The sequence below is a fragment of the Parambassis ranga genome, chromosome 9 (genome assembly GCF_900634625.1).
Source record: "Parambassis ranga chromosome 9, fParRan2.1, whole genome shotgun sequence".
NCBI classification, from domain to species: domain Eukaryota; kingdom Metazoa; phylum Chordata; class Actinopteri; family Ambassidae; genus Parambassis; species Parambassis ranga.
The window spans coordinates 22,650,061-22,672,374 of NC_041030.1; the positions used below are offsets into that span (position 1 = coordinate 22,650,061).

General features: G+C 45.0%; 4 protein-coding genes across 10 annotated transcripts in view; 2 read left to right on the plus strand and 2 right to left on the minus strand.

The window, feature by feature from the left end:
* The window catches only part of LOC114442051 (protein FAM163B-like), a 4,709-nt gene extending 3,375 nt beyond the window's left edge, over positions 1-1,334 (minus strand). Inside the window, exon 1 of the mRNA XM_028415321.1 lies at positions 1,185-1,334. The gene's annotated coding sequence lies outside the window, so the exon portion shown is untranslated. The remainder of the gene's footprint in view (positions 1-1,184) is intronic.
* The window catches only part of fras1 (Fraser extracellular matrix complex subunit 1), a 379,111-nt gene that overhangs the window by 120,606 nt on the left and 236,191 nt on the right, over positions 1-22,314 (minus strand). The gene's annotated exons all lie outside the window — the stretch shown is intronic.
* LOC114442041 (natterin-3-like) lies at positions 12,688-14,864 on the plus strand. 2 transcript variants are annotated; one of them, XM_028415302.1, is made up of 3 exons: positions 12,688-12,769; positions 12,882-12,957; positions 13,264-14,864. In XM_028415302.1, the coding sequence occupies exons 1-3, from the start codon at positions 12,728-12,730 to the stop codon at positions 14,355-14,357; spliced, it is 1,212 nt and encodes a 403-aa protein (XP_028271103.1). In that variant the 5' UTR covers positions 12,688-12,727; the 3' UTR covers positions 14,358-14,864. The 2 variants fall into 2 exon arrangements, with proteins under 2 accessions (XP_028271103.1, XP_028271104.1); XM_028415303.1 differs by having other exon boundaries at positions 12,733-12,790.
* LOC114442039 (natterin-3-like) lies at positions 15,253-20,783 on the plus strand. 3 transcript variants are annotated; one of them, XM_028415301.1, is made up of 3 exons: positions 15,253-15,332; positions 15,449-15,524; positions 16,191-17,583. In XM_028415301.1, exons 1-3 carry the CDS (start codon positions 15,291-15,293, stop codon positions 17,282-17,284), a joined length of 1,212 nt encoding a protein of 403 aa, XP_028271102.1. In that variant the 5' UTR covers positions 15,253-15,290; the 3' UTR covers positions 17,285-17,583. The 3 variants fall into 3 exon arrangements, with proteins under 3 accessions (XP_028271102.1, XP_028271101.1, XP_028271100.1); XM_028415300.1 differs by lacking the exons at positions 15,449-15,524; positions 16,191-17,583 and adding exons at positions 18,712-18,787; positions 19,244-20,783 and having other exon boundaries at positions 15,299-15,332; XM_028415299.1 differs by lacking the exons at positions 15,253-15,332; positions 15,449-15,524; positions 16,191-17,583 and adding exons at positions 18,151-18,358; positions 18,712-18,787; positions 19,244-20,783.

A 22,314-nucleotide genomic window follows, 5' to 3' on the forward strand; every position in this document is an offset into this window, starting at 1 on the left:
TCATCATCATCATCATCATCATCATCACTGCTTTGAGCTGAGAGCTGAAGTGTTGGATGGAGCTCTGTGAAGCCCCTCTCCCCGAGCTCCCGTCAACACTCTGAGGATCAGCTCGCCACACGCTCACTTTTGCATTTGGTCTCCATGGTGACTGCCTCCTGGCCATCAGCATCCCTGAGGGCCAGAGAGTCATTTATACCCACACTGTCAGCATCACACACAAATCACCGGGCGAGACTCAAAGGTCAAAATCCATCCAGCAGTGCTGACAGAGCCCAACTGAATACAACGAGCCCCTGAATGAAAGAACGTGCAGGAATTATTATTATTATTATTATTATTATTATTATTAATAATAATTAGAATCAATAATGGAGAGAAATGCAGTGAAAGAACCAAAGATGCATTATCTGTATATGTGGATCAGAAAGAACCCGCGCTGCTGACGGGTTACACAACACACTGTGGCGCAGGTGAGGTTACGATGGGTACTTAAAAAACTTTATTGATCACTGCCTCATTTTCAAAGCCGTCAGTCAAACGATGTATCCGCTGCAGAAAGTAGTGCTCTACAGAGAACGCGTTTCCTTCCTTCAGTGTTACCCTTTAACCTGCAGCTCAGAAGGATAAAATAAAAAATAAAATCATGAAATCTGAGCTCATATCTCATTGATCTCAGAAACAACTATCAGCAAATACCTGAGATCACGTTCCTCAGAGCCTTCTCTGCGAGCATAACGCATCACTGCACCGACACTCTGCAGGAGGCTCATGTTGGCTGACTTTATGTTGCGCCTTTTGCGCAGCGTTTTGTCCGCAGACTGCGCTGTAAATCTGAGCGGTCTAAGTTTGTTTATCCTGCTTTCACTCAGTTTGGTCAAAGTTTTACAGACATTTGCTGATCACGATTAAAATGGACCCGAGTTTTACGTGCGTAAAAGGATCTTTATCATCATCAGCGTCATCATAATCATCCACAATGTAAGTATTTAAATATCAATATTTCAAAGAAACAGAAAGAAAGAAATCAGAGAAATTAACTCTTAAAGTACTGCTCCCGGCCTGACCGCTGGACCGCTCCTTTGACTGGATTTGGAGCGGTTTTGGCACTTTTACGCACTGTGGTGATCCACCTCAGCGCAGCAGAAACCATGGGCAGGCATGTCGGAAACTCATCATCTTACCCATCACATTAATTTTTGGTTGGTCTCATGGCGTCCTCCGCTGACGGACAGAAGGTCCAATTTCAGCTGGAAGAGGTGGAACCAAGACTCAGACTGTCGGCGAGCAGGGAGCGGAGGTTTGTCTCAGCGGAGAAAAAAGACAGATCTTCGCATTTCTTCTGTGATTTCACGCAGCCGCAGAGGCGTGAAAAGGAAAAAAAAACTGGGACAGGTTCTGCTCAGTCTTCTCACACTTCCTTCCGTCACTCCTCCGCTCTGAACGTGCAGCTTTCTGCTCCCAAAGTGCGCGCAGTTACAGAAGCTCTGCTTTGTTCTATAAATTCCCCAAATCCTGTCCGCAATACTTCCTGTCCGGGTTTGCTTTGGGCTGAAGTCCCAACAAAACCTGATCCAGAGGATGGAAGCGGGACGGGGTGCGCGCTCTGCACACCGGATCCGGTCTCATCCCGTCTGTGTTGCAGCGCGTTCATTTTCCATGCTGACCTGTCGGCACGCGGCCGTGCGTCACAGCAGCGCGCGCTGCAGTCACAGCAGCAGGACGCATGAAATTAACATAATCTGTAGTTTACTTTATGTTTAATATAAACATGTAAATATTTCTGATAGGAGGGAACTGATCCGCAGAACCCTGAGGCGGGCTGCTTGCTTTAAAGACCTGCTGTGGACGGGCTGACGGGTCTTTGTGCTGAATGCCAACCACAGCCTCCTGCAGAAACATGTCCCTTCATGTTTGACCCTTGTAAGTGAATTAACCATCAAATTAGTTATTTCATTCATTTTTTTGATTTTGGAAATAATCTTTTTACAGAAAGTGTGACCAGTTCCAGCTGCTGCTGCTCTTTGCTCTCAGCCTCCCTCTCTGGGCCTCCTCTCTCTCTCTCCCTCTGTTCCATCGTCCCACTTTGAGCTGCACCAAGAAAAGATAAGTTTAAGGGGGCCGAGAGAGAAAAGATTTTATTGTGTGAATTATTTAGAGGAGAAAGCAGGCTGAGATTCTGCGGGATTGTACAGACAAGAGTGTGTAATATTAATGGAATAGAGCTGGTTATTTCTGCGGCTCCTGCAGCCAGTCAGAGCCGGACTTCATCGACACGACAACAAAATGTTAAACAATACAGATCTACCAAAAAAGTTCCAGGCGTCAGGACTGCAGGTGACATTCTCTACATGCAGCTGGAACCGTTTTCATCAGGATAATCACCCTGCAGTGCCTGTTCTTATCTCCATCACTGAGTGCTGCTGTACATGCTGCAGCTTGTTGTTTCACGACAGTCTGGACTCTCAGATGTTCCTATGATCACATGCACATGCTTTATATCAGCCTCTATATGAAGAACGGACTGAATGTGAAACAGTCATGTTCTTATGTTCCATAAGAAGCTGCAGCAGAGATTTCCGTCTCCATTTTGGAGTCTGGAAACATCCGAACTATGATGATGGGACATTCTAGGACTCAGACAATAGAAGACTTGGTGACAGCCTGCCTGCACACAGCTGAACTGTATGACTGTGGGGACATGAGTTTTTGGTGTTCATTCCTCAGCTCTGTGATGGAGATGATGCAGAAACTCATAAAGCTAAAAATATGTCTGTCAGATTCTGGTTAAATCACAGTGGACAGAGAACACAGAGCAGGACACACACTGTGCTTCACCTTCGATGAACGCTCACATTCAGCTCTTTGTTCTCTCTCCTCCTCTCACTGCACTCGCTCAATCAGACAAACAGGGTCCTCACTTAGCATTGATCCCCGTCATGGATCAGCTTACGCCTGTCAAGGTCAGGTACCGGGTCGGTGCTGACGCTGAGGCACGCCGAGCGCCCAGCCTGTCACATACAGACATACAGAGACTGTTTTTAAATCACACTGCAGGTCTGTGCTGGTTACAGGAGAGACTCTGAGGGTGCTGCACCATGTGCTAGCTTCATGCTAAGCTAGGAGAGGAGCAGCAGGATGGGACAGAGCCACATGAACATCATCAGAAGCCGATTCCTCCTCCCTCCAGCTCCACACACACACACACTCTCGGCCTCTGTGTCAGACAGCCCTGGTTGGAGGCGTTCTGTTTGGTTGTCCTGCAACACAAATGAGAGAACTGATGACACATTGAGGGTCAAAGGTCACTGTGAACTCAGAAACCCAGCGGCCCTAAATGATGACAAACTGCACAGAGCAAACAGCATGGAGGTGACTTGAAAAGGCTGCCTTCATTCAGGAGGTAAATAATCAGCAGTGAAAGAGCCTGCGTGTCTCAGAGTCTGGCGTTTTGTCTGTTCTCCTGCAGGGTCAGTTTGTCAGAGGGTCCCCTGTTTCAGAGGGATTTCTGCTCCATAATCACAGCCATAAAGGTTTATGTGTGATCCATCAGGAGGTGTAGAAAAAACAGCAGATAGAGCGTTAGACTCTCTTGCCAGCTCCGCTGCTGATTTGTGGGGCTGCAGGGGCGGAGGTCCTGGACGCGGGGGAGCCATAAAACTCTTCTCACTGAGAGGACGCCTCAATCAGAGAGATGAGCTGCTGGCGGTGAGGAGGAGCTGCCAGGACGCTTTAAAGTCCGCTACAATCTGACTGATAATAAGGACAAACCGAAACTTTTCCATCCCGTTATGAAGCAAGTCAACATGTTCTGATGTAAACATTTTAACTGACGGCCCCAAGAGGCCACAGCAGGAACTGCAGCTTTTGGTCAGCCATGTTTTATTGACCAAATGAGGCATTTTTTTTAACGAGCACGTTTTTGGCACTTCTATGTTAGTCTGCTGACAGGTGGAAAGTCCAGCTTGCTTTGTGTTTTAGGCTGCTGTTTGCGAACATGGAGTTTTTACATGCACTTCCTCTCGTGTCCAGAGGAGGAGATCTTCAACCTAAAAAGCAGCTTTCAGAGGCTGTGAGTTTAAACAGAAACTTTAAGCTTTCACTGACAAAGAAATTCTTCTATTGTTTACACAAAAAACAAGCAGAGCATTTACTGAGGAATACAACAAACCCGCGTGCAGAAAAATGATACAAACAACGTGATTGAAATGCAGAACGAAGCAGACTGAAGAACAGACACGGAGCTCCTGTGTGCAGCAGCGCGAAACGCAAAACACAACACACACACACAACAGCCTCTGTATTTTTATCCGTCCTGACAGCTCCTCATTAAAACAGGGTTTTAGCTAAGATGAGTCCTGGTGCTCAGTCACAGCTAAATCTGCTCTGACTAACTGGCCTGCAGGTTCAGTTTGTGGTGACATGCGCAGCAGCACGGACAGAGGCAGGCTCACGCTGCAGAGACATTATGGAAAAAGAAGTGAGGTGAGGTCCCTTTGTTAGGTTCATGAGTTAAATCACTGCTCGGTACAGTTAAATGTCAGCGGGAGGAGTCAACAAAGACAGCGGAGACGCTCGGCTTTTACCACAGGCAAAGATGAACCCAGTGAATAGGTTGCAGTTCCTCAAGTGGCCACTTGGCTGACATTTTTTACATTGTTAAAATGCCATTAAATGCAGACGCACCATAACGCTGGGTTATGCCATATATGGATAAACAGGTGGAGCGGGGCCACACCCCCTTCATTACCCACGACTGTAAAATAATTTAGCTTTGTACCAGGCTGGACACAGGTTTACACACAGCCTCTTGTGGCCAGTCAAGGAACTGCACTTCATCTTTCGGCCTCACATGTTGCTGCCATGCTAAAAACAAAAATCAAAGTTTGGTGAAGTTCAGAGGTGCTGTTAGCAAGACTGTTAGCTGATCCTGATGCTAAGCTAACATAGCAGCCTGCTGGCAGTGGCTTCATCCCCCTGATGGCTTTCATTTGAACATCAGAGCAGACTTCCTCCTCTGATTTGTTATTTAGTCTAAGGATTCCTCAGTGAGAGGAGGGCGCCTCTGGCACTCAGCAGCTGTATTATCATTTCAGGGTGACTGTGAAAGCACAGACGGCTGCACGCCATGCAGGAAATGTGATGTTAACCCTCCCGGCTTTCCCACCAAACCCCAATGTTTATAGGACATATAGAGTTATCCTCATGTTACGGCTCGTGATGTCAGGCTGCTGCTCGGCCTGCGTCATCGGCCGGCTGGGCAGCAGTCTGATCCTGAACGCTGCACAAACAGACCTTCAAACAAAACAAAGAGGCTGCGTTCTCCAGCTTCTGTTCTCACTCTGATTGATTCGTATCCAGCGGTTAAAACATGAACATGATTTTTTTTTAAAAGACACATTAACACCATGTGTCAGGCCGTCGGCTGCACAGCTCCCAGCAACTTGTACTTGTAATCCATCCATCATCTAATTAACTCACTTCGTCCTGCAGTGCAGGGTCACGGGGGGACTGGAGCCTATCCCAGCTATCTACAGGTGAGAGGCGGGGTCCACCCTGGACAGGTCACCAGTCCATCGCAGGGCAACATACAGACAACCACTCACACTCACACCTACGGGCAATTTAGAGTGAACCACTGAACCCAACAAGCACGTTTTTAAAATGAAGGAGGGAGCCGGAGCACCCGGAGAAAACCCACAGGCACAGGGAGAACATGCAAACTCCACACATACATGTAAATTACTAATATTAATAAATAAAGCAGACAAAAAAAACAAAAACACAACTAGACGACTATAAAGAGACAAAACGCAACAGGACCACAGGACACCAAAGAGTCACCAAATGACCACCAAGAGACACCAGCAACAACCAAGCTAAAGAAAAGAACCACAAGAAACACAAGATGACCACAAAGAGTCGCAACGCATCCACAGAGACACAACAAACCACTAAAGAAGACTTTCTTAAGTGTGTGTGTGAACAGTAAGCTGTGCAAATAAAGAGACATACATGGACGCAGCCTTTGGACAGGTGCAGATCTGTGTTTGTTGGGCTGGGTGTGTTGTCGTTAGCACAGAGACATGTTGTGTAGCTTCCTGACATGGCGGCTGGTTTGAGACACCTGCTCCCGTCCTGCAGAGGAGCAGCATGAATAATAAAAGACAAAGATCTCAGTTTGATGGCTCGGCCGCGCACCGACGCTCTGACCGCTTTTAGAAAAAGAAAAAGGCTTTTTCAAAGAATGTCCAGTGAAGCGCGCAGAGAGCATCTCTGTGTCAGGAGGCTTTTAATGAACATGGAGGCCCGACCATCCTCACCGCCATCTCAGCCCTCTGTGGCTCAAAATCACGGTGGCGGACTCACACAGCAGGTTTACAGAATGCAGATCTATGAGAGAAAGGAGGATCAGGAGGAGATGCACCCATTCACTCATTCACAAAAAACAGGTGTCAGATACCTGCAGGAGGTCACAGGTGAGGCCACTGCAGCTGTGTGACATTCAAACCAGCTCACCAGTCAGTGGTAACTGCACTGACCTGCTGTACAACCACAGCTTGATGTGATTTCCAGTCTAGATGAAGCGGTTCTATGTTTTCAGGCAGAATTCTCCCTGCTGGTCTGTGAAGGTGTCTGCAGGAGCTGAGACCCTGTGTGCAGCGGTAAAAAAAGTTTGTCAGAGGTCGGGTTGTTAATAAATGCAGATGACTTTAACAGCGTGTGCAGGAAACAGGTCAGAGAGAGAGCCGGCACACAGCGAGGCTGTGCTTCAGTGAGACGCCATAACGCTGCATCTCTAAAAATATGTTTATTCTGAACACAGAGTCTGGCAGAAGTCGGTCATTAGGATGAGACATCAGAAAGACCTGCTGCTCTGCTGCTCAAGTCTAATCCCTGCCTTAAAATCTCCAGAACACTGTGGTGTGTTGGCCACGCCCACTGACATCAGCCAGCCAATGAGACGTCAGCTCTGTGAGCGGTCTCCTTTGCTGCCACCTGTGTCTTCCTGGGTGTAATGAATGCTGACCTGCTGTCTCCTCCGGGCTCGCTCTGCCCTCTGATTCAGCTGCTCGGCTCACGCTGACGTTCATGTCACAGCTATGCTAATATCCTGAACAATATGCTAATAAACAGCCGATGAATATTCATCGACGGGCCGGAGTACATTCAGGGTGACAGCTGGGAGACTGGAAGTCATTGAAGGAAAAGGAAAGTAAAGTTTGTGGCTGCTCCATCTGAACCGTGTCAGGGTGACTCAGCAGATTAAAGACGTGTTAATCCAGGCGTACACAATTTAAGCTTTTATTTGTATTTCCATTCAAACTGCAGGAATTAATCTCCAGAGTAACTCATAATGTATGAGCTACAACAGACAATAAACCTTCCTGCTGCAGGCCGCTCTCATCCATCACACAAAAATCACCCACTCAGTCCTTAATCTAGACTACTACTCTAGTCTCTGTGGAGTCCAGCTGGATTATCCAGGGCTCAGTACCAACAGATGCAGAGTAAACTCGTTACTCGTAAACACGCTAAATAATACCATTAATAAAAAATCGTTTCTTTCTTCCTTTTTTTTTCAAAATAAAATACACTCAACAAAAACATAACATAAACGCAACACTTTTGTTTTTGCTCCCATGTTTCATGAGATGGACTTGAAGATCTAAACTTCATTCCAGATACACAATATTACCATTCCTCTCAAACATTGTTCACAAATCAGTCTAAATGTGTGATAGTGAGCACTTCTGCTTTGCTGAGATAATCCATCCCACCTCACAGGTGTGCCACATCAAGATGCTGATCTGACATCATGATTAGTGCACAGGTGTACCTCAAACTGCCCACAATAAAAGGCCACCCTGAAATGTGCATTTTGTTTCTGCTTTATTGGCGGTCTGGGGACTCAGAACCAGTCAGTATCTGGTGTGACCACCATTTGCCTCATGCAGTGCAACACATCTTCTTCGCATAGAGTTTATCAGATTGTCTATTGTGGCCTGTGGAATGTTGGTCCACTCCTCTTCAATGGCTGTGCGAAGTTGCTGGATATTAGTGGGAACTGGTGCACGCTGTCGTATACGCCGGTCAAGCACATCCCAAACATGTTCAATGGGTGACATGTCCGGTGAGTATGCTGGCCATGCAAGAACTGGGACATTTTCAGCTTCCAAGAATTGTGTACAGATCCTTGCAACATGGGGCCGTGCATTATCTTGCTGAAACATGAGGTGATGTTCATGGATGTATGGCACAACAATGGGCCTCAGGATCTCATCACGGTATCTCTGTGCATTCAAAATGCCATCAATAAAATGCACCTGTGTTCTTCGTCCATAACAGATGCCTGCCCATACCATGACCCCACCACCACCATGGGCCACTCGATCCACAACATTGACATCAGCAAAGCGCTCACCCACACGACGCCACACACGCTGTCTGCCATCTGCCCTGAACAATGTAAACCGAGATTCATCCGTGAAGAGAACACCTCTCCAACGTGCTAGACGCCATCGAATGTGAGCATTTGCCCACTCAAGTCTGTTACGGCGACGATCTGGAGTCAGGTTAAGACCCCGATGAGGACGACGAGCATGCAGTTGAGCTTCCCTGAGACGGTTTCTGACAGTTTGTGCAGAAATTGTTTGGTTATGCAAACCAATTGTTTCAGCAGCTGTCTGAGTGGCTGGTCTCAGACGATCTCGGAGGTGAACCTGCTGGATGTGGAGGTCCTGGGCTGGTGTGGTTACTCGTGGTCTGCGGTTGTGAGGCCGGTTGGATGTACTGCCATATTCTCTGAAACGCCTTTGGAGACGGCTTATGGTGGACAAATGAACATTCAATGCATGAGCAACAGATCTGGTTGACATTCCTGCTGTCAGCATGCCAATTGCACGCTCCCTCAATGCTTGTGGCATCTGTGGCATTTTGCTGTGAGACAAAACTGCACATTTCAGGGTGGCCTTTTATTGTGGGCAGTTTGAGGTACACCTGTGCACTAATCATGATGTCAGATCAGCATCTTGATGTGGCACACCTGTGAGGTGGGATGGATTATCTCAGCAAAGCAGAAGTGCTCACTATCACACATTTAGACAGATTTGTGAACAATGTTTGAGAGGAATGGTAATATTGTGTATCTGGAATGAAGTTTAGATCTTCAAGTCCATCTCATGAAACATGGGAGCAAAAACAAAAGTGTTGCGTTTATATTTTTGTTGAGTGTAAATAAATAAATAAAAATAAATAAATCTCATCTTACACTAGTATCAATAAAAGTTTTCACCTGTCTCATCATCTGCTGCCGTCATCTTTATCTTTGTCTGTTCCTGTTTTATTTCTTACATCTTTTGTACTATTGTACTATCTGGCTTTCAGTTTATCGAAGCTCTTCCTAGCTTTAGGGTCCTTCCACCGTGTTCTAAGGCCGTGGAGAGTTTGTTGTAATGAGCTCATCTACAAACAAAACTATTTTCAGACACTGGCATCATTTTTTAGGTGGAGTTGCATCATCATGTAGGTGGTGTGTCTGTGAGTAGCTGAGCGAAAAGACCTATCAAAGAGAGCAGCTCCGCCGGTGTATGTAGAACTAAAACACATAGAGCAGGGCGTCTTTGACAGGTCTTAATGGAACTTAATGGATTCACTGGCTGCTGTGTGACCCTCCAGCTAGTTCACACACACACACACAGTGCTGCCAGGTGAGATGAGCCTCTGAATGTGCTCGCAGATGAAGTTCATTCATTTTTCATGTTGAACACGGCAGCTTCATCCTCCGATATGACAATGAGCTCTTATTGTGCTGTGTGTGCTCAGCGGGGCGTGCGACCATGGGCACAATGCAGCCCACACCTCGCTCACTGGATCAGATTCAGATGATGATGCAGAGTGCGATATGTCCTAAAAATAACCTACATTTATCATGCTAACAATGCTACCGCTGCAGTACAGTTCAGATGGCGATATTTGTTCATCTTTGAACCAGCAAATCACAAAATACCATATATGGTCATTGTTAGCAACATCGACCAATCAGATAATAGATCAATCAGATCAATAAATCCTGAAGAGGAATGAATGGACTGGAGCCTCACATGGTGCATTTGTGATTTTAACGTGACTACGTATCTGATCCTCCATCAACCAGCCTGGTGTCTGGCTCCCAGGTGTGTTTACAGGTAAGGAGCTGACACTAGGAGCCCTCTCAGCTCCTTACCTGTATAAAAGGTACCTGTCCAAAGAAGCAATCAATCAATCCAGATTCCAAACTCTTCATGGCCAAGAACAAAGAGCTTTCCAAGGATGTCAGGGACAAGACTGGAATGGACTACAAGACCATCGCCGAGCAGCTGGCGGAGAAGGTGACAGCAGCTGGTGCCATTATTCACAAATGAAACTTCCTCGGTCTGGAGCTCCATGCAAGATCTCACCTTGTGGAGCAATCAGCCCAGAACTCAATGATCTCACGGCAGCTGGGACCACAGTCACCAAGAAGACAGTTGGTAAGACACTACGCCGTGAAGGACTGAAAGGAGGAGGAATGCTGCTTAAGACTCCAAGAACACCGTCCCTACCAACATGGAGGTGGGGGTGTTTTATGCCAAGGGGACAGGACAACTGCACCGCATCACAGGGAGGATGGATGGGGCCATGTTCCCTCAAATCTTGGGTGAGAACCTCCTTCCTTCAGTCAGGGCATTGAAAGTGGGTGGTGGGTGGGTTTTCTAGCATGACAAATATCCAAAGCACATGGCCAAGGCAACAAAGGATTGACCATGAAGAAGCATTTCAAGGTCTTGGAGTGGCCTAGCTGTAGATAGATATCCAAACACAGCATGCGCTTCCTGTTTGCATGTGAGTGACAGATGACCTCAGAGAGCTGTGGCTTCAGGCTGCGTGTTACTGTCTCATTAAAACGGACACGGCCTGGTAGTTCCCCTGCTTTTAACGAGCTGTTTGCCTGATCACTGTCACCCTCAGCCCAAACAGAGCGGCTCGCTCAGCCGGAACGAAGCGTGACATGACCTCAGAGGTCGCAGCAGCGAGCAGCTCAGCGCTCTCTCTGACCTGTCAGCACTCGGAGCTGTTTAACCACACACTGAAACGTATTTTTGTTCAATATGCTGCAGAACATCCTCACTAAATGATGAGGACTCCACTGCAGAAAATAGTCCCTCCTGTTTGAGTGACAGTTGTTAAAACCGACTCTGACCATCTGTGTCAAGTTACAAAACTGGCTCTCTGTTCATAATGTGTGATTTTAAAGATTAAAGGCAGCGGACAGGGAGCTGTGTGTGTGTTTGAGACAAAGAGATATAGATAGAGAGATGGAGTGGATGATTTATTTATCTGTAAGTGGCAGTGGGAGCTGCAGTAAAATGAGACCATTTCACTGGAACATCTAGCTGAGTGCACAGCAACGGTGTCAAGTAACGAAGTACAAATACTTTGAATTTTAGGGTATTTCTACTCCACTGTTTATTTTTCTGCCTGCTTTTTTCTTCCATTCATTACTTTTCACGCACATTACATTTTAAAAACATCTCGGTGTGGGTCGATCCATTTAGCAGCCTCTGCCCCAAGACTGGACTGTGCTACAGTTCAAGGACTGAAAATATAATGCACATTTTTTTTTAACCTGTACATATATAATAAAAATCGATTGTGTGTCACTATATATTGATCATTGTGATCAGTGTAGGTAGATCATTTTAACTTTTTGACTCACAAGCCAAAAAAGTGTGTTCAGCCCTGATTCAGGCCTATGTTGGAATTCTCGTCCAAACTTCTGTTTTTAAGTCCTGTTTCTTCAGAACTTCCTGTTTTATTTTGTAAAGGGCGTCTGTCCTTTCACTTCCTGTCCTTGTTGGTGTTTGTGTGATGGCTGCTCTGCCTGGATGTGTGTAACCTGTGACAGCAGGTTGTAAAGAAGAAGAGAATCTTTTGAGTGTGATTTTCCATTGGTGCAGATAAACCATGCTAAAAAATGGCTGCTGAGGATACAGACTTTTCTTGAGGACATTTCACTGCTCCTCCCAGGAGCTTCATCAGTTCTAACCGTTAGGTGGGGGGTACAGGTGTGGTAGGACTCAATAGCAACACAGCAGGATGGAGTCTAATCTCAGTCTCAAGTCCCACAAGAGTCCTGAAGCACAAACTCCAGGTTTGGCAGGCAGGCTGGCAGACACCCGAGCAGGGAGAGGCAACAGGAGCAGAACAAACAACAATTTACCAAGAGCAGAATCTGAGTCAAGGTCCAAAGTACAAGTAAGGTCAGTGACAGAAACAGTCCGAATAAAGCACTGAAAAGTCTGTTCTGTAGTGTAGAAGAACGATCTAGCAAAGAGGAGGACTCAAAGGACTGGTGGATGACTCTGTGTTTTCCGCAATCCAGTGTACCAAGCTATACATCAGAGAAACCAAGCAACCACTCCACAGACCAATGGCACAGCAAAGAAGGATAGTAGATGAAGCTGGGATTCTTTAACTGTCCTATCAGCATGTCAGTCTGCTGTAAAACTCACTGGCGGCTGTGGTATAACTCAAATATAGTTTAATTCACAGACATCCTCTGAACATCTGCAGAAAAAAGGCTGAAACATTGTTGTTCCTTTGCTGCCCCCTGCTGTCTGTCTGCTGTACTACAGTACTGAGAATGGTGCCTCACTCATTGATTTTATACTTGGTCCAGTGTTTGTTGACCAAAGTATAAAGGTTCATGTTTGTCGTCTGTCAGACACACAGACTTGTAACCATGATGGTGAGTGATTTTCACTGTGCAGTAAGTATTCTGCATTTTTGTTGAATTTAACACAAAGTTTCAGAGCACTGATTCCTCTGTGTGTGTGTGTGTGTGTCTGTGTGTGTTTCAGCTGTCTGTGCTGCTGCTGCTGCTTCTGTCCTCAGTCAGTCTGCAGGACACTGACGAGGACTCACAGCACACTAATGGTAAGAAACACCTGACACTAGTGTTCACGTGTAATTATGATCATGTTCCGTGGCTCAAAAAAGGTTGGGAAACACTGTACTAGTCGGCCTTCTACTGGCCACATGAGAAAGATAATGGTCATTGCAGGTCAGCCTAAAGTGTTAAAATAAAGTGTTATTAGAATCTTTTTTAAATCCAATAAACATTACAGGATTTTTTACCTGGTTAAATAAAGGTTAAAAAAAACATTAGAGGAGACACACACACTTTTTAAACCAACCCACAGAAATAACTCCTCATCCTCTGAATGACTTGTATTTAAACAGTCTCCTCGATGAACGCTGTCCTGGAGGACGTCCCAGCCAACAGATCAGGGTTGACAGATCAGCGTCTTCCTGTTCAGTTAAGACAGAAGAGGACAACTTGGGTCTTCCCTCTTTCTGAGATCAGGTATGACCATGGCAACCTGAAATGGGAACTCTGGCAAGCTACTACAGATCTCCCTGCTAGGGTTGTTGGAATTTACAACAAGTACGCTGAACGCTATGACTACATCTGCAAAAACGGATGTCATTCAGGATTCTACAACCCCATTGAAGGATCTTACTGCCAGTCCCCCAATGTAGAGGATGTCACTAAATTCAACACATTTGAAGTCCTGACGAATGAAAACAGCTTTGAGATGCTGGAGTGGAAGGACGCGTCCTCTGGTTCGGTTCCTGAAAATTCGGTCAGAACATGTCCTAGATCTGAAATCTATGTTGGGAAAAACAAGTACGGTCTGGGGAAGGTGGATCCCAGGACACGTGCCTTCCATCTTTACTGGGACAGAAGTGAATACAAATACAGCAGCTACCAGGTTCTGACCATCAACAGAGGAGTGAAGAACCACCAGGTCTCTGATGTCCACTACAACACCGATGAAGCTGTAATCACTAAGCAGCCTCCAGAGACCATGCGCATCTCTGTTGTCAGAAATGCAGGATGTAATCCAGTGGTACAGACGGTGACTATGACTAAAGAGATCCAGCAGGAGAGAAGGTGGGACATCAGCGCCAGCATCTCACTCGGTGTCACAACCACCCTCAGTGCAGGAATCCCTGGCCTTGTGTCTGGAGAGCTTGAAATCAGTCCAGCTCTGTCATTCACATTCTCAGGAGGGCAAACTGTCATAGAAACAAACTCACAATCCGTCACTGTGGGGGTCATCGCCCCACCAAACCACATCTGCAGAGTCAAAATGTTGGGTTACAAATACAAGGCAGACATCCCTTTCACCGCACGCCTCCAACGCACCTACACTAGTGGAGATACCAGAGCGACGAGCATCCCTGGGACGTATAAGGGTGTCCAAGCAGGGGAAGTGTGGACTGAAGTTGAGAGGTGTCAGCCGATACCAAACGCCACGTCCTGCTCCTAAAAGACCTCACATGAGGTCAATATTTCAGTCCTTTAAAATGGAACGTGTCTATGGCTGCACCTCCATGTGATGATGGTGGGAGGTTGTGTCACTATGGTAACCACAGAAAAGAGCAGTTGTCCGATTAAAATGCCTTTAATGCTAAGAACATGTATTTTAAAACAAACAACTTAACTTAACCCTTTATCCTGTTGCTTAATCAGTAGTCTTAAATGTGTAATCCAAACTGTGAGTGAAAACAAAGCAGCTGTGGTGTCAGGTCACAACCACATTTACATAACCACATGTCACATCTGTGGGATGTATTATTTCCTGTTTAACCTGCTGAAAACAAAAATTGTCTTCATGTAAATAAAACAAATAACTTGAATAATTCTTATGAATTTCATGGAGGAACTGCAGTAACAGCACTGTGTGATGGTCTCATGTGTCAAAACATTGCATGCAGCAGTCACTGCTGGCTCTGCTGTACTACTGACAATAAATGTGTTATTATTATTATTATAACGGCTGCTGTATGAGAGCATCCACATGTATCAGCATGCTGTTTGAATTATTAACTTTCTTTTATTGTATTTCTTCTCTGCTGCACACCAACATTTTTTACTTCAGTAGTATAACGTATTTTACTTTTGGAGACGTTTGATAAAGTTTATGAACATGACGTGAGAGAGAGAGAGAGAGAGAGAGATAACTTCAGATCACTTGACATGTTTCAGGCAGTTCATTATAGGCTACAGCATTAAAATCAAACATGCACGGTGTCTCTGCAACTTACAATGAGTATTATCCAATATGAGCTGTTTTGATGGGGCTCTGTGGAGACACCTCTCTCTCTCTCTCTGCAGGCACACTGAAGAATAATGTACACACACACACTTCTTATTGATTCTGCTCCTGGTCCAGTGTTCGTTGACCAAAGTATAAAGGTTCATGTTTGTCGTCTGTCAGACACACAGACTTGTAACCATGATGGTGAGTGATTTTCACTGTGCAGTAAGTATTCTGTATTTTTGTGAAATTTAACACAAAGTTTCAGAGCACCGATTCCTCTGTGTGTGTGTGTGTGTGTGTGTGTGTGTGTGTTTCAGCTGTCTGTGCTGCTGCTGCTGCTTCTGTCCTCAGTCAGTCTGCAGGACACTGACGAGGACTCACAGCACACTAATGGTAAGAAACACCTGACACTAGTGTTCACGTGTAATTATGATCACAGGATTTTATGTTGTATGAAATGTGTCAATTAATCTGATCGATCTTTAAACAAACTGTTGTGAATGTTGGACCAAGTTTAAGTTGGGTCTGTATCACATCAACATGGAGGAGGTCTTTATGATCTATACTGCAGTATAGTTGGCGTGTCGTTCATCTTTATATACATGTGTATTAGTATATATACTAATGACTATTTCAATAGTCGACTGATCATCGACTACCCTAATGACTAATGGCCTACTTTGGACCGCTAATTTATCAACGCTTCACCTGCCTCCATGCTCCACGCTTCAATGTCTAAAGCTGAAAATCTTGGGCCACAATCCGAGGGTGTATCTGAGTGTGTGTGTGTCCACCCATTCCCACATCAAGTGCCAATCATCCTGCTACCAATAGAACCAGAGAATCATTCTCCACTGCAAATATGTAACACTTTATTTGATAAAGTTTATGAACATGATAATGTGGTGATAATGCTCACTGCAGGTCAGCCTAAAGTGTTAAAAAGTTATTAGACTCTTTTTTAAATCCACTTTACATTAGAGGACACACATGCACACTTCAAACCAACCCACAGAAATAACTCTTCATCATTTGAATGACTTTGTTGTGTTTGAACAGTCTCCTCGAGGAACGCTGTCCTGGAGGACGTCCCAGCCAACAGATCAGGGTTGACACATCGGCGACTTCCTGTTCAGTTAAGACAGAAGAGACAGACGAGTGGCTCCAATTCTGATTCCAGGTATGACCTCGGCACCCTGAAATGGGAGTTCTGGCAAGACTATTTCCGTTTTTTACCCATTGACTTTGTTACAATTTACAACAAGTACGCCAACCGCTATGACTACGTCTGCAAAAACGGATGTCATTCAGGATTCTACAACCCCCTTCAAGGATCTTACTGCCAGTCCCCCAGGGGAGACGATGTCAATATATATGACAAATTTGAAGTCCTGACAAATGAATACAGCTTTGAGATGCTGGAGTGGAAGGACGCGTCCTCTGGTTCGGTTCCTGAAAATTCGGTCAGAACATGTCCTGAATCTGAAATCTATGTTGGGAAAAACAAGTACGGTCTGGGGAAGGTGGATCCCAGGACACGTGCCTTTCATCTTTACTGGGACAGAAGTGAATACAAATACAGCAGCTACCAGGTTCTGACCATCAACAGAGGAGTGAAGAACAACCAGGTCTCTGATGTCCACTACAACACCGATGAAGCTGTAATCACTAAGCAGCCTCCAGAGACCATGCAGATCTCTGTAGTCCAAAATGCAGGATGTAATCCGGTGGTACAGACGGTGACTATGACTAAGGAGTTTCAGCAGGAGAGCAGGTGGGACATCAGCGCCAGCATCTCACTCGGTGTCAGAAACACCCTCAGTGCAGGAATCCCTGGCCTTGTGTCTGGAGAGATAAAAATCAGCCCAGCTCTGTCATTCACATTCTCAGGAGGACACACTTTCATAGAAAAGAACTCACACTCTGTCAGTGTGGAGCTCACCGCCCCACCAAACCACATCTGCAGAGTCAAAATGTTGGGTTACAAATACACCGTAGACATCCCTTTCACCGCACGCCTCCAACGCACCTACAGTAATGAAGATATCAGAGTGACGAGCATCTCTGGGACGTATAAGGGTGTCCAAACAGGGGAAGTGTGGACTGATGTTGAGAGGTGTCAGCCGATACCAAACGCTGAGTCTTGCTCCTAAAAGGCCGCATGATGGAAGTCTAAGAAGTAAATCTGCTCATAATTACCATAAGTTTTAAAAAATGTATTAGAAAACGATACAGATCACATAATCAGCCGTCCTCACAATATTTTCGTCAATATTTCAGTCCTTCAAAATGGAACACAGGGCTCTAGATTAACTTTTTTTTCTTATGTGCACTGGCACAAAAGTTAAAGTTCTCTCATCATCTGCAGCTGACGGCCTCGCAGGGCTGTAGCCAAAGTTTTAAAAATACTGAGGTCCAAAAATTGATCTTCAGGAAATATGAACGGGCTTAATAATCACATATCATCCTAAAGTGAATTTGGACCTTGTTTAATCAACACAGTTAAATAAAAAATATTTTAAATGTACTGATAGTACTCATTCAAATTATGGGTAAACTAGTCTGTCAGAAATCCATAATGAAGATTCAAAGTTCATACAGCACTCTTCATTTCCCTGTTTGCTTTCTCTCTGTATTTTCAGGCTGTCTGACTCATCTATCTGCCAATGGGAATTAAAAAATGATTTAACCCTTATGCACTCTCTCTCCCCTTATGCCTCTGAGAGTAATTTTTCTGATTATTTTGGCCATAACTTTGTCTACATGTGAGCAAATTGAATCATTTTTGCTGAATAAGCTTCATTTTTACATAAATTTTGTTAATATGATTTTAAAATTTTTCATAGGTCAACAGTACACTGTGGGCAAATTTTACCCCCTTTCGTGTTGTTCGGGACAAAAACGTCCTCTAACTTTAATGGTTTTAAAAATATATCAGATAAATATTTTTTTCATATTTTTTTTTGCATAAACCTTTTAATTAACTTCAGTTCTGATCAAAAGTAGTAAAAAACATTTCCCCTTGTCCTGTACAGGGTCACAGCTTTGATGAAATTATTTGAAAAGCTCACATTTGAAAAAAACGTGACCATGTTCAAACGTAACATAAATGTACACACACACTTCTTATTGATTCTGCTCTTGGTCCAGCGTTTGTCGATCAAAGTATAAAAGTTTAAAGGTTCATGTTTGTCGTCTGTCAGACACACAGACTTGTAACCATGATGGTGAGTGATTTTCACTGTGCAGTAAGTATTCTGTATTTTTGTGAAATTTAACATGTTTCAGAGCACTGATTCCTCTGTGTGTGTGTGTGTGTGTGTGTGTGTGTGTGTGTGTGTGTGTGTGTCTGTGTGTGTGTGTGTGTCTGTGTGTGTGTGTGTGTGTCTGTGTGTGTCTGTGTGTGTGTGTCTGTGTGTGTGTGTGTCTGTGTGTGTCTGTGTGTGTGTGTGTGTGTCTGTGTGTGTGTGTGTGTGTGTGTGTGTGTGTGTGTGTGTGTGTCTGTGTGTGTGTGTGTGTGTCTGTGTGTGTGTGTGTGTGTGTGTGTGTGTGTGTGTGTGTGTGTGTGTGTGTGTTTCAGCTGTCTGTGCTGCTGCTGCTGCTTCTGTCCTCAGTCAGTCTGCAGGACACTGACGAGGACTCACAGCACACTGAAGGTAAGAAACACCTGACACTAGTGTTCACGTGTAATTATGATCACATGATTTTATGTTGTATGAAATGTGTCACACAGGTGATACAAAATGTGTCAATTAATCTGATCGATCTTTAAACAAACTGTTGTGAATGTTGGACCAAGTTTAAGTTGGGTCTGTATCACATCAACATGGAGGAGGCAGTCTTTATGATCTATGCTGCAACCAGCCACATTAAGAGGGAGTTACCATGTTGTTCATCTTTATATACAGTCTATGGTACCATGTGGCTACGGGTCTACTAGTGAGCGTCCTACTGATAACGTGATGATAATGCTCACTGCAGGTCAGCCTAAAGTGTTAAAAGTTATTAAAAAACTTTTTTGAATCCACTTCACATTAGAGGACACACACACACACTTCAAACCAAACCACAGAAATAACTCCTCATCATCTGAATGACTTGTATTTAAACAGTCTCCTCGATGAACGCTGTCCTGGAGGACATCCCAGCCAACAGATCAGGGTTGACAGATCAGCGTCTTCCTGCTCGGTTAAGACAGAAGAGGCAGATGAGCGGCGGTTATGACTGGTATGACTGGTATGACAACGGCAACCTGAAATGGGAGTCCTGGAGCGATCCTCTCCCTGCCGGGGCTGTTACAATTTACAACAAGTACGCCAGACGCTATGACTACGTCTGCAAAAACGGATGTCATTCAGGATTCTACAACCCCAGTCAGGGATCTTACTGCCAGTCCCCCATTGGAGACGATGACTCCTGTTTTGGTATATTTAAAGTCCTGGTGAATGAAAACGACTTTGAGATCCTGGAGTGGAAGGATGGGTCATCTGGTTCAGTGCCCAAAAATTCGGTCAGAACATGTCCTGAATCTGAAATCTATGTTGGGAAAAACAAGTATGGTCTGGGGAAGATGGATCCCAGGACAGATGACATGACATATATAGGGTATTATCATTTTTTTTATGATGCATTCTGGTACAGGAGCTTCCAGCCCCAGGTCTTCCATCTTTACTGCAACAGACATGAATACAAGTTCAGCAGCTACCAGGTTCTGACCATCAACAGAGAAGTGAAGAACCACCAGGTCTCTGATGTCCACTACAACACTGATGAAGCTGTAATCACTAAGCAGCCTCCAGAGACCATGCGCATCTCTGTAGTCAGAAATGCAGGATGTAATAAAGTGGTAAAAACGGTGACTCTGGAAAAAGAGATCCAGCAGGAGAGAAGGTGGGACATCAGCTTCAGCATCTCACGCGGTGTCACAACCACCCTCAGTGCAGGGGTCCCTGGCCTTGTGTCTGGAGGTCTTGAAATCAGTTCAGCTCTGTCATTCACATTCTCAGGAGGACACACTGTAACAGAAAGAACCTCACACTCTGTCAGTGTGGAGCTCACCGCCCCACCAAACCACATCTGCAGAGTCAAAATGTTGGGTTACAAGTACACCGTAGACATCCCTTTCACCGCACGCCTCCAACGCACCTACACTAGTGGAGATATCAGAGCGACGAACATCTCTGGGACGTATAAGGGTGTCCAAACAGGGGAAGTGTGGGCTGATGTTGGGAGGTGTCAGCCGATACCAAACGCTGAGTCTTGCCCCTAAAAGGCCGCATGATGGAAGTCTAAGAAGTAAATCTGCTCATAATTACCACAAGCTTTAAAAATGTATTAGAAAACAATACAGATCACATAATCAGCCGTCCTCACAGGAGGTCAATATTTCAGTCCTTTAAAATGGAACATGTCTATGGCTGCACCTCCATGTGATGATGGTGGGAGCTTGTGTCACTATGGTAACCACAAAAAACAAGCAGTTTTCACAATCCAAACTGTGAGTGAAAACAAAGCAGCTCGTGGTGTCAGGGGGCTCAAACACATTTATATAACCACATGTCACATCTGTGGGATGTATTATTTCCTGTTTAACCTGCTGAAAACAAAAATTGTCTTGATGAATAAACAGATGAATAAATATTATGAATTTCATGGAGCAAATGCAGTAAGATGACTGATTTACAACAGAACAGTTTATAATGTGTAGGGCTGCAACGACTAGTTGACTAATAGTCGGCAGCAAAATTTGTCAACAACTAATTTAGTAGTTGACGGGTCGTTAGTGACGTCATCACATGGCATGCAAGTTAGGGTTGGGCGGTATCCAAATTTTGATACCGTCAAACACCCTCCACATTTTAAAGCAGTTTCACAACCTTTTTTGAGCCACGGCGCATATTTTATAGAGATGCACCGAATTTTTGGCCACCGAAACAGGATGTTGTGATGACGCAATCAGCACGGGTTGTCTGGAAGCTCCAGCATGTCTGAGGTGCCTTTTCTTGCTCCATTTGAGATCATTTGATCCGCTCCTCTTATCCATCTACAGCTGATGTTATTCCTTTAAATGCGGCACTAAAGCGTCTTCTAAGCAAAGAGGTGGAGACGGACAGCGGAGTGAAATGTTAAAAAGTATACTCGCAGTCCGTCAGCACGCGTTTCCCTGAGATCTAATCTAATCTAATTACAGAATCTGTCAAACAACAGTTGCACAGTTCACACAACAACATGTGGCTCACAGAAGTCGTTCGGGAACTGCTCGGCTCTGTATTGAGGGGCGCAGAGTTTCGCAATTTTTTTTCGGTGAAGAAGACAGAGCTGTATGCAGCCCCTTCGCCATGGTTACAGTGTGTTGAAAGGGGAGGGGCTCAGTCTGTGGAAGGGGCTTCTTGTGCCACCTGGATTAGCTTCCCTCCATGCAGTTTTCCCTGGACATAGGTTCCTCTTACACACGAAAACATCACTACAGTCAAATTATGTCAAATACCGCGATATCCCGCATTAAAATGTAGATTCCGTTTTATTCGGCCAATTCCGCAATTCCGTCCACGATTCTGCGAACGCGGAAATCATAGGGCCATAACAGTCATAGCCATAAATGCAATGTTACGAATGATTTGCATAATAAGTTTTTTTCCCTGTGTTTCGGTTTTCGGCCTTGGATTCCTCATTTTCGGTTTTCGGTTTCGGCCAAGAATTTTCATTTCGGTGCATCCCTAATATTTTCAGTCAGGCTGTCAGTTCTGTCTACGGTCTCTGGGTAGACACTTCTCTGTGCTCTGTATGACACAGTGGAGCTCCACCTTAACTGCATGTGTACACACACACTCACACACACTGACTGCACTGAGTTAAGGTGGCGCTCGCGCTGCCAGACCGACACAATAACCGTCACTATACGTTACTCGCACAGACGAACTAAGACTATTTACTGTAAATAAATAATAATTATCGGATCAAGTAAGTGAAATTGGAGAATTTTCCACGGCACACATGGTGATCTCTCACGGCGCACCGGTTGAAAAACGCTGGGTTAAAGGGCCAAACAAGTGGTGGAACTCATCACAGCCACAGAGTCAGCCATCAAGAACAACAACCTAACAGACACGGAGGCTGAACAACAGATGAAGGTCACAGCCACACTCTCCGCTTCCACAGCAACGCCATCCTACTGCAGCAAGAT

Bases quoted from the DNA above. Each gene is read 5' to 3' on its own strand.
- LOC114442041 (XM_028415302.1), top strand. From the start codon at position 12,728: ATGTTTGTCGTCTGTCAGACACACAGACTTGTAACCATGATG. The intron at 12,770-12,881 runs GTGAGTGATTTT...TGTGTGTTTCAG, and splicing joins ACAGACTTGTAACCATGATG to CTGTCTGTGCTGCTGCTGCT. The intron at 12,958-13,263 runs GTAAGAAACACC...GTATTTAAACAG, and splicing joins GGACTCACAGCACACTAATG to TCTCCTCGATGAACGCTGTC.
- LOC114442039 (XM_028415299.1), top strand. From the start codon at position 18,317: ATGTTTGTCGTCTGTCAGACACACAGACTTGTAACCATGATG. The intron at 18,359-18,711 runs GTGAGTGATTTT...TGTGTGTTTCAG, and splicing joins ACAGACTTGTAACCATGATG to CTGTCTGTGCTGCTGCTGCT. The intron at 18,788-19,243 runs GTAAGAAACACC...GTATTTAAACAG, and splicing joins GGACTCACAGCACACTGAAG to TCTCCTCGATGAACGCTGTC.